The sequence below is a fragment of the Pyxicephalus adspersus genome, chromosome 2 (genome assembly GCF_032062135.1).
Source record: "Pyxicephalus adspersus chromosome 2, UCB_Pads_2.0, whole genome shotgun sequence".
Classification (NCBI taxonomy): Eukaryota; Metazoa; Chordata; class Amphibia; order Anura; family Pyxicephalidae; genus Pyxicephalus; species Pyxicephalus adspersus.
This window is the reverse complement of record NC_092859.1, coordinates 91,126,974-91,140,779: the sequence shown is the minus strand read 5'-3', so window position 1 is coordinate 91,140,779 and position 13,806 is coordinate 91,126,974. Positions and strand designations below refer to the sequence as shown.

The following is a 13,806-nucleotide window of genomic DNA, read 5'->3' as shown; positions in this document are numbered from 1 at the left end:
ATTTGTGTTTTTACTTTTAAAACCTAGTCAACTTCACAAGAGGGGAGAAGAAATCTCTCTAACTGTGTTCTAGATAACTGTAGAAACTCAACAAGTGATTTTATCCTTGTCCTCTCTTTGCTAACTAGAAAAAACATCTTTGATTTTACATACACATAAAAGATCATATAAGATTCTAGTGACTGGGTTTACTAGCTGCCCAGCATACTTCATAAAATGAAGATAGCTAAGCCTTGGAAGAATCACTGGACATTTCTAATGTTCACATGAAAGAAAAAACAAGTTGAAATCAAACTTGCAGAAAAATGCAAAATGTCTACACATTACATATTTTTAAATAGGCCCCTAGGGGAAGAAACAGCAACAATTTTTAGTGCTCTTTTCTTTTTTTTCATTGTAGAGCTCTTTTAGCTCTAGAAATAAAATTACCCAAAATGTAGAAATTTAGTTTCATTTGATTGTTGGAGCTCTGTGGGAAGCTTGCCTGTTGGCATGAAAACCAGGCAATTCAATTAGCCTCTGATATGGAGGCACCCTGAGGATGACATGAATGATGAGAATAAAGCTGCGTACACACTTCCAATTTTTATCGTTGGAAATGAACCACGAACGACCGATTGGCCACAAATCGTTCGTAAAAAAAAGTAACCAACGACGCCGACGAACGAGGATAGTCGTTGGAAATGAACGACCGGACCGGCAGATCGGATTGGACGACGATCGTTGACCATCTATCGTGTGTACGGTCGTTTAGTGATCGTCCATGGTCTGAGCATGTGCGATGAACGAACGTTCGCTCACTTCCTGTGGTGCACGTCACTTCCTGTATCGTTCAAACGATCGCATCTATCGTGTGTACAATATCTTTGAACGATCGTGTCGTTATCTGTATGTACAGGATCGGTGCCATACGATCGTTCGCAGATATCGTGCAGGATCGTTTGTTGTTCGTTTACCAACGATAAAAATTGGAAGTGTGTACGCAGCTTTATTCTCCCTGCTCAGGTCAACAAGCAGCACACCCATGGTGAACAAGACAATGACTGAGAGATAAAGGAGATGACTTTTGGACACAAACGAGGCCTATAAATTGTTCCCTGATTGGTCTTTAACCTGGCACCTAAAAGTTCTTGCAGGGAATAAGAAAATCAAACAATCAATGCTTATAACACCCTTTTTTTGATCCCATCTCCCTTGATGAAGCCTATCTGGCAAAATGCACTGGGATAAAGTGGACATCATTTTTATACTTGATGGACTCTTAAACCTTCCCAGTGGTAACCCCGGGTGTGAATCGGGGTAGAAAAAAGATAGTAGGAGCGGTAACCCCGAGTCACACTCGGGGTGGGTAAAACTATGGGAAAGATAGTAAATACAGCGCTTCTTCTGCACCTGATGAGTAACCGGAAAGTTCCCGCTGATGTCGGTGCATGTGTTCCGTTCGGGGCGGGAAATTCAAATCCATTTGTATTTCATTCAATAAAATGACTGTATTGAATGCAATACAGTGAATTTACATGTGTAAAAGCAGTACATTGTTTTTTCATGAACATTTATTTTACAGTATTATATAATAATATGAGTATAATATTTGTTTATTTTTTAAAAATTTGAAATAAAAAAAAAAGAATTTTTTTATTATTATTTTGACATGATTTTGTGTTTAAAACTTTATTATACTCATACTATTATATTATACTGTAAAATAAATTTGCATGAAAAACAATGTACTGCTTTTAGACATATAAAACCGGACAGAAATGAACCGCTCAGTTTGAATATTGTTTTTTCTATTATTACTTCTCGCACTTCTTGTGTTTTAAATTAACCTTGCATACTTATGCAAAAAAATGCTGTGTTAATATATTTTGGGCACTAGACTCAACTTTTTCTTTCTTTCCTTTTCACTATATTCAATATATATATACTGAATAGTATAAATAATTACTATATTCAGTTTAGTTGAGGGTTGGGTACTACCATCCACAAGAGCTGAGGAAGCCTCACTTTATATACTTACAAAATTTAGAAACCTATTCATTGTGTCCTTATCAATGTATGTTTAACTTTTATTATTATTATTAATATTACTATTATTAAACAGTATATAGCGCCAACAAATTACACAACGCAACTTTTAAATACATAGTTCTCTAGGGTTTAGTTACATCTTTCTTAAGTATACCACATTTCCTTCTTGACCTTTATTGTGCAGGTTACCCTTTTGAAACTTGTGTTATTATATTTTCATGTCCTCCATTTGCACCTTTATGGTGGTTACATTGCCACGCAAGGAGTTCTTGCGTAGTCACTCCAGAGCTGGCTTCTAGAGAGGAAGTTCTGGGAAAGCAGTGCTGTGACAAGGGTGTTTTTGGTACATTCAGGTCATGATGTACCTAAAATGGAAAAAATAAGGTTGGTTTTGGGGGTTAAAGATGTGAACCTCTGTTATTAAAGGTAAAATCAGACTAAAGCAAAGGAGGAAATACAGTAGACAGAAATGAGTGAAGGAGCTGGTAAAAGAAATGCAGTAAATCTTATTTGAACTTTCTAGTTCTTCCACAGATACATCTGTAAATTATAGATAAAACCTCTGTTTTGTGGAAAGATGTTCCTGTATAATTAGATAAAGGTGTACTATGCAATACTTCCCTTGTGGTTTGCCAACTGAAATGCTTTTAAGATGAATCTTCTGTACTTTAATGGTTTCTAGAAGAAATGAGCAAATCAATCCTCCAAGTTTGAGATTGAACCTTAAACAAGTTTATTTGTAGCTGGCGGAAATTCACACATAAAACTTGATCTGCAGACTTGCTTTCTCCTTACTACACGTACAAACCTATGTGATAAGCCCCCCCCCCCCCATGGCATATGGATTGGTAATGCTATGTATATTGGGGCCCCCTACCATGCTTATATAGTTCGGTATGACTCTATATCCTTTTTTTGGATGGAGATTGGGACATGTTTATTTTTTAGTTTCAAAAAGTTTTTAGCAACAAACAACTGTACAGTATAACAATATTACAAAAAGAAAAGTGTGATACTATCTCTGTCAAAGGTAAAGCAAGTTAAAGAGACAATGGTACACCGTTTGAGAAAACACATCAGCAAGATATTACAATTCAGGCAAGTAGGTGTGAACAAAAGAGTGCCCTCTGTATGTATCATACGTTTGAGTACAAACTTTGCAAAGCAAGATTATGTCATGGCCAGGCCAATATGTAACGGAGTAGGGGACAGATAATCCCACAAAATAGGCCTGATTTAATAAAGCTCTCCAAGGCTGGAGAGGATACACTTTCATTTGTGGAGCTGGGTGATCCATCAAACCTGGAGTGGATTTCTTTAAAGTGATTTGCAAGCAAATGTTTTTATTCCTGCATCAGATTCATTTCAGGTTTGCTGGATCACCCAGTTTCACTGATAAAAGTGTATTCTCTAGCCTTGGAGAGCTTTCATAAATCAGACCCAATGAGTACCAACAGTAAGAATAAAGAAAAAGGTATAGTTAACAGAGGTCACTAGAAAAGGGTGAAGAAGCAGATGTAAAGTTTCCAGAAAAGGGAAAAAAGGCAAACCAGCAAACAAGACAGGATGGGAGGAAAAGAAAGAAACAGATCACATGACAACTCATAATAACACACTTGCCAAAAACTACAGCTTTGGGATAAAAGAAATGATAAAACCAAAGGTAATTGATCTAAAGAAGTGTCACTTTTTTTTAACAAGAACAAAATAAGAATTTAATATTAAATAGATGACTATACCCTTAGTATATCATGGAAACCCGATCAATTCAGATAAAGATAAATCACCATCAGAACAGATTTTTTATCCTAAATTTATCTTTAGTGTGTAGGATTTGCTTAACATTTTATGCTTGCTTACCTAGGATGTGTAAGTTGATTAGATAGAAAGCAGTTTCCTGTTTCACATCTATAAATATATATATTATTCTTATTTCTTCTTTGGGTAAGATTTAAAAAAAAAAGGGTTGATTTATTATAGAGGATTTTAAGCTGTTTACAAAGCAAGGTTATCCCTTTGCAGGAGATTTTTAACTTTGCTTGGTAAATTAGATAAAGTGCTGACTTTACTCATCTAATCATGTGTACTTTTTCATTTTACAAGATTAGGTATTCTTTGTAAAGTGAAGTTTCACCTCAATCACTAAACTAAGTGAATTATCCTTTGCAATGTGATAATTCACCTTGGAAAGTGAACAGCTTAAGTCCCTTTAATAAATCAGCTCCATTGGCAGTATACAAGTTATATTACTCATACATGAAAGGGAAAATATGAGACAACCTTACTTCATTCCTGTCAGGTAAAGTTAGTTTCTTTCCAGACGTATATTTATTATGTAGTTCCCAGTACACAATGCATTTTGATTCCTGTGCTGTCATTGACTTACAAAAAAGGTTACCTTACAAATGCAAGTTAACATTAATCCCAACTAAGAGATGAAACTCCTAAAAGCTTCAGAAGACTCTTATTATAAGGTGTGATTTGCTGTGTTTGACTAAAATTAACTGGTATACAAACCGTTTTTTAAACACTAGCATCAGAAACCATATAAAAGAAAACTTGTGGTCAAGTGCCAAGTTCCTTAACTTCAAAAATGATTTTATTATATTAATATTATATTAATAAATTATATTAATAATCTGCAATTTACATTTGTAGAATAACACTTGGGGATCCTTTAAAGAAGATTTATTTTCAGACATTTTTGAGATAGGACAAGGCTCTGTCCTCTTTGTTGTTCCTCTGCACTGACTAGCCATTTAAATACACAATGAGCCATTGTTGAAGTGTATTTGTGTAAAAGTGGCTGCAGAGAGTTTGAATAAGATGCTAATTGCTTAAACCGTGCTTTAGCACTAAATATTTAGGGACGACATACATTTTCTATCAAAAAAAGTTGAAAAATGAACCTTAAAATGGCAGTGTTTGGTGATAAAAATGTACTGTTTAAATTATTATATCCTGCATGTACTGGAAACACATCTATAGGACAAAAGCCTCCTTTCTATTGAAATGCTGCCTGCACACTACTAGTGCCATCACTTAAATGGAACTGAAGTTGTCAGCCTCCTAGACTTATTGTGATCACTGCTTCATTGCACAATAGATGTGGGTTCGGTATAATGTGGGCAGCAAGTGAAATGCAGGGGAAACCTCTGGAGAGTTTGCTGTAGTGTTTTCATTAAAAGAAACCACCTGGTAAACAAAACTTTACAAATCACACTCATCTAATTATGGCTTTTTTGGAGTTTTCTTTTGAATAGTTATATGTGTTTAAAAAGTGGAAGTGTGAAGTGGAAAATATCTCTTAATAAAGTAAAGCAGCAGAATCATGGGAGCAGTAGGTGCAGGATTCTACTCAAGGTCATGAGCTATGTTTCATTAAGAACCATGTCAAAATACTTATCAATGGGCGGAATGACAAACAATTGCATTGTACATAAAAAGCAACTTTCAATGCATCTCCCTGGTTGCGCTGCTGATTGGTTATGCTTCCAGAAGTGCCCTATACCAAAAGTTACCACATTGGTAAGTATGAAATGATTATTAAATACCTCAAAATATTACAATTATATTACAATTCATCAATCCCGTTTTTCATGATTATCTTGTTTTTAATTTTATCTTGAGAAAATTTGTATTTGTTAACAGTTTCAACTATTTTTATAGGACTGGGAATTTCCACATTTTATGGGGGATGTTGATGTCAATCTTCCTGGTTTACATACATCACACATGCAGTTCAAACTACCACAATTTCAAAGGATTTTTAAAGAGGAATACCACATTCATATAACAGGTAAACTTGTATGTTAAAATAATGTGTAGTGAATGCCAGCTATGCCTTTATATTTAATAGTTATTTTAATAAAATTCTTCTGCTGATCTTGCTGTGATGAACTACACCCAATTATGCCAGTCAGGTAAATATGTCATGCTAGGTTTCAAAAACGAAAGGTATTTTGTCCAGAAATAAAAGTTAGTGGTTTTTCAGTGAGTTGTCAGTGTGTTTCTTAATGGCCTATGATTTGTTGCTGGACACCATTCTTTCAACGATGAGCTAGCGCTGTTCTGTTCTATGGAGAGGGGGAGAACTAACAAGCTTCACTCTGCTTCACTCTCCTCTTCACTTCCATTATGGTCATTCATCTTGTGTCATTCATGGGTCCGCCAGGACAACATCATTCAACCTCTGTACAAATGTCAGATTCTCGTTGGAGACAAATCCAATGGCTCTTATCGGATTAGAATCATCTGACGAAGTACATAGCCTAAGTGGGCTTGTTCTTTTCTTTACATAAAATGATGTGAAAATACTTTATATATCTTTATTAGATACCATATGAAGTGTTCCAGTGTTATGTCCAATAACATTGGGCATGTACAAATAGAACTGATTACCCCAAAAGGGCCAGTTTCTGATAAACACTTTTCAATATACTAAACACGTACTAGGCTTTGTTGTTGCTGTGTGTCATCAGTAAGCAGCAACACCTAATAACTTAAAATGAATAGAACTTTATGGTAAACATGGCCAGCAGAAAATGCTTTTTTTTTCTTTTTATTTCACTACTTTATTTTGCAAATAACACTATATTTTTTCCTTGCTTGTAGGTAAATGGTTCAACTATGGAATCATCTTCCTTGTGCTAATTCTTGACCTCAACATGTGGAAGAACCAAATTTTTTACAACCCATCAGCATATGGCCAGTATATAGGCCCAGGTCAAAAGATTTATACAGTTGAAGATGCTGAAAGTTTGCAATATCTTAACCAGACTATGCTATCCTGGGAGTGGAGGTCAAACAACACAGACCCATATACTAACAGAAGCTATGTTGAAGGAGACATGTTTCTTCATAGTAGGTTTGTTGGGGCGAGTCTTAATGTGAAATGCTTGGCATTTATTCCCAGCCTTTTAGCCTTTGTGTTGTTTGGATTCTTTATTTCATTCTTTGGACGCTTTCATAAAAGCGAACAAGGCATGGAGAATAAAGATAAATCATACAAACGCATCAACAAGAAGTCACCTTCTGAGCACAGCAAGGAAATGGGAATGACCATAGAAAATTTGCAAGCTGTTGTTGAGGAACCTTTATGTCTACATGACCCAACGCTGGTGAATGCAAGAACAACAAAAGATGAAGTGTGCTACCCATCCTCAACAGAGTTAGATAATTCTTCTTCATTGTCACGTTCTGAGCCAGTTGCAGACATTGTTCCTTATGAGGAGGCTAATAGTTAACCGTGTTTTAAATGGACATAACAATAATAACAATAATGGGTTCTTACACCTCTTATGCTGATGTAAATATTTTAATTGGTGCTCAAAAATGTACAATGTACACATTTTTGAATTATGCTATGTGCCTATATTTAACATTCCTTAGAACGTAGGCAGACACCTGATAGTTGCACATAAATGTTTATGTGTATTTAATGAATTGATGTAATTTTCTGAACCTTAAGCAGAAATGCATCTTAATACAATAACCTTTTGAAGCACACCAGAATATCCACCAAGGAATAGTTTTAGGAAGAAGAAAATTGAGAATTATGGACTGGAATAGTCAAAAGTTCTGCTTAATCGGCATGGAGGTGTGGTTATGAATTTTAACAAGTTCAGTTGTCAAAAGTCAGTGTCAATAGTGGTGGAAAGGTATATAATGCCTACAAGAAATAATAGAAATAATCATTTTAGAAATAATATTTTATGAGGTAAAGGATGTACTTATTTTTTCGCAATACCATAACATCTATTGGTATTTTTGTTGAATAAGTGATTAAAAAGGATATCTATTTTATCTTTAGAAACTGGCTGAATATAAATCTAATGGTTGCGTGTTTAAGTGTAGTGAAAAAGTCAGAAATTTCCATGGGTTACACATTTTTTTCATACAGGCAAACTTTGACATTTTGTTGTCCCAGTACAGTTGCATGACCAGTAGTTTTTGGCTTGACATGGATAAATACTGACTTTTAGTGAGTGTACTGGGCTTACACAAATTCAATGAAAACACTATTCACATGCCTATAGTTGTCCACAGTTACTTTCCATTCACTATTATCCAGTCCAGACATATCTAAAAGGTATAAACAGCCCCTAAATGGGCTACAGGAGGCAGAGAAAATGAGGATTTGTTATTAAAACAATTATCAAACATTCAAATGGTGGTGAACTCTAATAACAAAATCAGTTCCATGCCACCTAAAAACAGTGGGAGCCAACAAGTGCAACATTTTTCATATTCTAAACATGAGTATTCTTACCAGGAGCCCTTTAATTGCTTTATAAATTACAGAAAAACACAAAAGGTCTCTGTTTTTTGGCAAAAGTATTACATAATTTTTTGGTACATATAACAGATTAAATGTGTATTGAACTTGGTTTTTGGTTGTTGGTAATGAGAGGTCAACTTGAAGCAAAAAGTGCAGTGAACTTACAACCTCAATTACAACTAAATTGTATCAGAACTTCATAATGGTGGCACTACAACTGATTGTTTGTTATTGTTACATTATTTTGTCTGTCCCCTGTCCGTCTTTTAAAATCCTGTACAAGCATATAGACTGTTAAAACAATTATATATTTTCTGTGGTTTACAATTGCTCTGTTCATGATATAATGTTTCAAATTTGTCCAACTCTTTATCAAATTTTGCCCAGGTTTAATTTTTGTTTTCTATTCATTGCTACAATACCATAAAACCCGTCTCCACCGTAACAATAAAATCAGTTCATTATACATCACCGTTATAAACACTAACAAATAACTTTGATCATTCGTTTATGTCCCTCTTATCCTAAGATCTACAAGTCTGTCCTAGCTGTTTTGAGCACTGTTTGCATTTTAGCTCTATTAATCAGGTGGAGAGAATTCAAGATGAATATATCATCTCTCCATTGCTAGCATTGTCTTTTTTATTGATTAACAGTATCTGGAATTGCTAATATAATGACATATGCATTGGCCACACACCATATCTCCAGAGCCAGCCTAATATGTGAGCAAGAAAACAAACATTACTTCACATTACTTCCATTGATCTACTGCCTGGCATCAGACCTTTATGGTTCTGTACCTTTGTGCACAATTTATTAATTGACCCTTGTGCTGTATATTTGTACACTCATGAACAAAATAGTGGACTTTTACTAGATTTGTGCCTTGATTGTATAATATTTTTGTAAGGAACACTTATATATATTTTTAGTTTTAGGTTAGTTTTTAAAGTATTTTAAACTTTAATGTTAAGTATTTCATTTTTTTCTCTATCAACGTAATATATTGACATAGTTGTGGCTTTCTTAGCAGTGAATTCTGGCTTTAGCATAAAATAGCATCAAAATATATTTAGAATTTGTAATACCACAATATCCTGCATGGATCTCATATGAAAATATGTGCAAAATTACCTTTGTAAGTTACAGACATAAACATTATTGAACAATATGCCACATAGGCAAAAATTGTGATCAGTGTTTTAAGCCAATAATTAATACTACACTGGGAGTCCAGACAAAACCTCATAGTTTCTTTATAGCACATTTATAAAAGAGAGATCTGATGGGTCACCAGACAAGTGCACCATTGAAATCCCCCTGTTCATAAAAGTGGTGATCTGTTAATCAGATCAATCCTTACGTTTATAAATGAACACCATTTTATGAATGGTCCCTTAAACTATACTATTTATCAACAGTTTAATGTTGTTTGCTACATTTAGACTTGATGACTACTTCCAAAGAGCCTATTGAGATCCCCATTTGACAATATTTCCCTACAGGAAATATTGGAGATCAGTGGTGTTGATTTCCAGGGGACACAGACATGAGTTGTTTTAGCGCCATGACTAGTACCTTGCCCCCTCTTCTTTATTTACGACTACACCCCTGCCGATCACCTCTTTTGCCACAATTACCACTTAACACAAATAGTAGCATGAAGCCTTAATTAAAGTCAATAGGCCACGTACACTACTTCCAAATTAGGTTGAATTAACCTGTGTTCAATGAAACCATTTAAGTCACCAGTAACTGTCATAGCCAATTTAGGGTTCATATTTTGCATGCATTCACTACTTTTAAAATCCTAATCACCAGGGAACAAACCTATTGCCACTTTTATAGATCTGGCAATTAGGATTTCCCAAAAGTATTATCTGAATATCAGATCACCACTTTTTATTTATCAGCTACTTGTTTTGGAAAGAGTGGGGAAGACATAGAACCTCTGTCAAATTTCTGTCACTAGGACGATTTTCCTCACTTCTCGTCACGGTGAAGGTGGTCACTGTGTGAAGAAGAAAAGCATTATCTCATACAGCAATAAACTTTTTCAAAGGTTCTAAAATAATTAGAGCCTGTGTCTAGCATTGGTTACTGGGCACAAAGTAAGGGAAATTCACACAACAGTAACACACACAGTAATGAAAGTCTGAAAAAGATCATAACACTTCTCAGTTTAATATGCATAAAAATGTGCAGCATTTCACAGGAGTTACACTTTAGGTTTGAGTAATCATTTTATGGCAAATGTTGAGCACAAGTAATAGACATAAACATGTTAACTGTAAAAGTTAAAATTATTCCAGTAGAAAGTAAAAGTGCTAATGTATATGTTCTCCAATAAGGCCAGTGGTTCCATGCCTTTTTTCCATGTGGTGCACTAACTAAGCCAGCTATCTCATTTTTTTTATTAACATGTCGTTATGCTACAATGGTATTTCATAAAATAAAATAACAATTCATCAAATGATTTTGGTTTTACTTATTTCTGTAAATCTGTGTGTCTTGTGTCCTAATTAGTTTGGCAAAAAAATAATAATAAAGAGCACAGCAAAGTGCCGCTTTTCCTCCCCCCTCCCCATAAAACAGAACAGTGTGTACAGTGATATGTTCATCTGACATGGGAAACGATTATGAGAAATCTACTAAGGTGGTTTGGCTGCCTAAAAAATGCATGCTGGTAGTCAAAGAGCTAGTTCCTAGATGGGACATGATGAGAGAAAGCATGTTGTGTTTCCCCAAGGGATCAATTCATGCTTCAAATATATATGGTATTCTGAAATCCAGGAGAGGAATTCCAAAACACACCTTTTGTAGACTAAATGCTTTGGATATTTGAAATTGATTGGTGAAGTGCAAATAAAATAAGACTTTAAGCAGCAGACTCACCAAAAAATTTAAAGAGCTTTTTTCTGACTGCATTGAATCAAGGTTGTGTGGACTTTGGGTTAAAACATGATAAATAGACTAACCTAGTGTTTAGAAAATGTAATTCCACTATGTATCAAAATGTTCTAGAAGCTAAATTTCAGAAGTCATTAAAGAATCTGAAGCTGAAAAGATGTTGTACAACAGTATAAGAATCGAACACAGCCATGAACCACTTCAAGAAACAAAAGTAGAAACACTTCGGAATGGTCTTTATAATTCCTAGATTTAATTAAAATCCAAGTCTCTTGGTACATCTCAAATATACACAGCATGCAAAATGAATATTTCTAGAACTAGAAGAGTGGAAAAAAATTCCTAAAGCAAATTAAAGTTTAGTAACCTCTTCGGCAGAGAAATACTGCATCCAAATGTTTATTAGTCGCATACGGATTGATTTATAGGATGCCTTCAATTTCTGATAAAAAAAATAGCAATAAAAATAGGATAGATTTCTAGAGAGATTTTGATATGTCCTCTTTAGTTTTAAAATCAGCCAGTGAATATATGTATTGACCAGCATTTAGGTACCTATTCAACTGTTTGTGGTTGCAAATCAGCCAATCCATAACAGCTAATCAGTAACATCTTAATACATTTAGGCATGTAGAAATTTTCAAGACTAAAACTTAATATTAATGCTGATTTAAATGTACGTGGATTGGTTGAAGGTTCAAGATGGGCTGGTCTGGGTCATTCAGTCAAGCACAACTATCTCCAGGGTTTACGGGGAATGGCCCGAAAAAGAAAACATATCCAGTGAATGGCAACTCTTTGCTGCCAAAATGGCTTTTTGATGACAAAGATCATGAAAGGTGGAGGAGAGTTGCCAAACTGATTCAAGCTGATCAAGAACAGCAACTTGAATAACCACCACTCCTCACTACCATGATATGCACAAGGGCATCTCTGAATGCACAACACATCAGTCTTTGAGCAGATGGACTACAGTATCAGAAGACCACACCATGTTTCACTCCTGTCAGATAAAAACAGACACCTGAGGCTAACATCTGAATAGGTTCATCAAATCTAAACATTTGCTTTGGGAATCAGTTGGTAAAGTAAAAATTAGGTGTCAATAACAAAAATACATGGATCCCCCCGGCCTAACAGTTCTGACTGGCTGCGGTGTACTGGTGTGTTTTTTTTTTCCTCCATTTGTACTCCTTTGCACCAATTGACACGTTTAATTGCCAGAGCCCACTCTATTATTGTTGCTGATCATGTCCTTCCCTATATAACTTCAGTGCACCTAAGTCCTGATAGCTACATCCAGCAATGTACAAATCTGTAGCAACTGCATGATCCCATTATGTCAGTCTAGACCTAAATCCCTTAAGAATTTGTTTAGCACCTTGTTAAATATGTGCCATAAAGAATGAAGGCAGTTCTGATGGAAAAAGTGGGTTCAACCGGGTATTTGTATTTTGTACCTATAAAAATGGCCAATTAGTGTATTTATATAATGTATATTAAAAATATAATCTTAAACTTTTTAAGGCACTATGATTTCTACAACGTAAAAACTATAAATTAGGTACAAAGCATGAATTTGAGGGAAGGCAAAGCTGCAACTATTATGTTTTATTGCTTTATGATCTATTTATAGAACACAATGTTCTGAATAAACTGCAGGTGTTAAGCTGCAGTGACAGCCCTAATTATGTAAAACTTGACATTTTAGAACAAGAAAAAACAATGTATAATTAAGCAGCAGCATCTACCTAATATAAATTAAAATTCAGTATATCACATATTAGCTGCATATGCCAAGCCATGTTTAGAATAGGAATGTAAAATAATTCTTTGGGAAATTAGTATTATTAATTATCAGGGAAACTGGCAATGCATTTTTTTGTTAAAGTGGACTTTTTCCCAAAATGTTTCAAATAACTTTAAGCTCTGTTTTAGACAAGGCAACTATAAATATATTATTTGTCTGATAAAACAACCATTCATGGTGATAGTTCAGTTTTCAGCTCCTGGAATTCAGCAATATAGGCATTTCATAAGGTGATCTGGATTAAGAATCAACATGTGTGAACTTTGTCCCCATAAACTGAGATCAGTCCTGGGTTTTATGTGACCAGCATTGGTAGAAGCCCGGAGTAGCATTTATGTTTAGCTATTCTGTTATTTTTGCCAATCCTTAAGTTAAATTTTTGTTTATTGGTACTACACAGTGCATTAACCTCCTGGGCGGTTCAACTCTGTCTGGATTTATACGTCTAAAAGCGGTACATTGTTTTTCATGAAAATTTATTTGAATAATAAATTAAGTAATTCTTAGGCATGTCATTCTTAGGCATAACACACTTGAATATGTCCAAACAAGAATCTGAGTATATTAAAGTTTGAAACACAAAATCATGTCAAAATAATACATTTTATGCTGGATCAGAAACTCAAATAGTTCAGAGGAGCTGTAAAAATTGTCTGTAGTGACACAATAGCCTTAGTTGAGCAATGGCTCAGTGATGATGTTGCTACTCCATAGCAGCTGAATCTGGGGCTAAATGTTGTGCCTTTCCCAGTGTATATTATAGCGTTCCAAA

General features: G+C 34.8%; 1 protein-coding gene across 1 annotated transcript in view; it reads left to right on the top strand.

Annotated features, from left to right (window-relative positions):
• TMEM117 (transmembrane protein 117) overlaps window positions 1-10,787 on the top strand; it is a 99,153-nt gene extending 88,366 nt beyond the window's left edge. Inside the window, exons 7-8 of the mRNA XM_072401454.1 lie at window positions 5,701-5,830; window positions 6,646-10,787. Of these exons, the coding sequence (XP_072257555.1) occupies window positions 5,701-5,830; window positions 6,646-7,277 (762 nt within the window). The 3' untranslated portion in view covers window positions 7,278-10,787. The remainder of the gene's footprint in view (window positions 1-5,700; window positions 5,831-6,645) is intronic.
• Window positions 10,788-13,806: the final 3,019 nt, after the last annotated feature.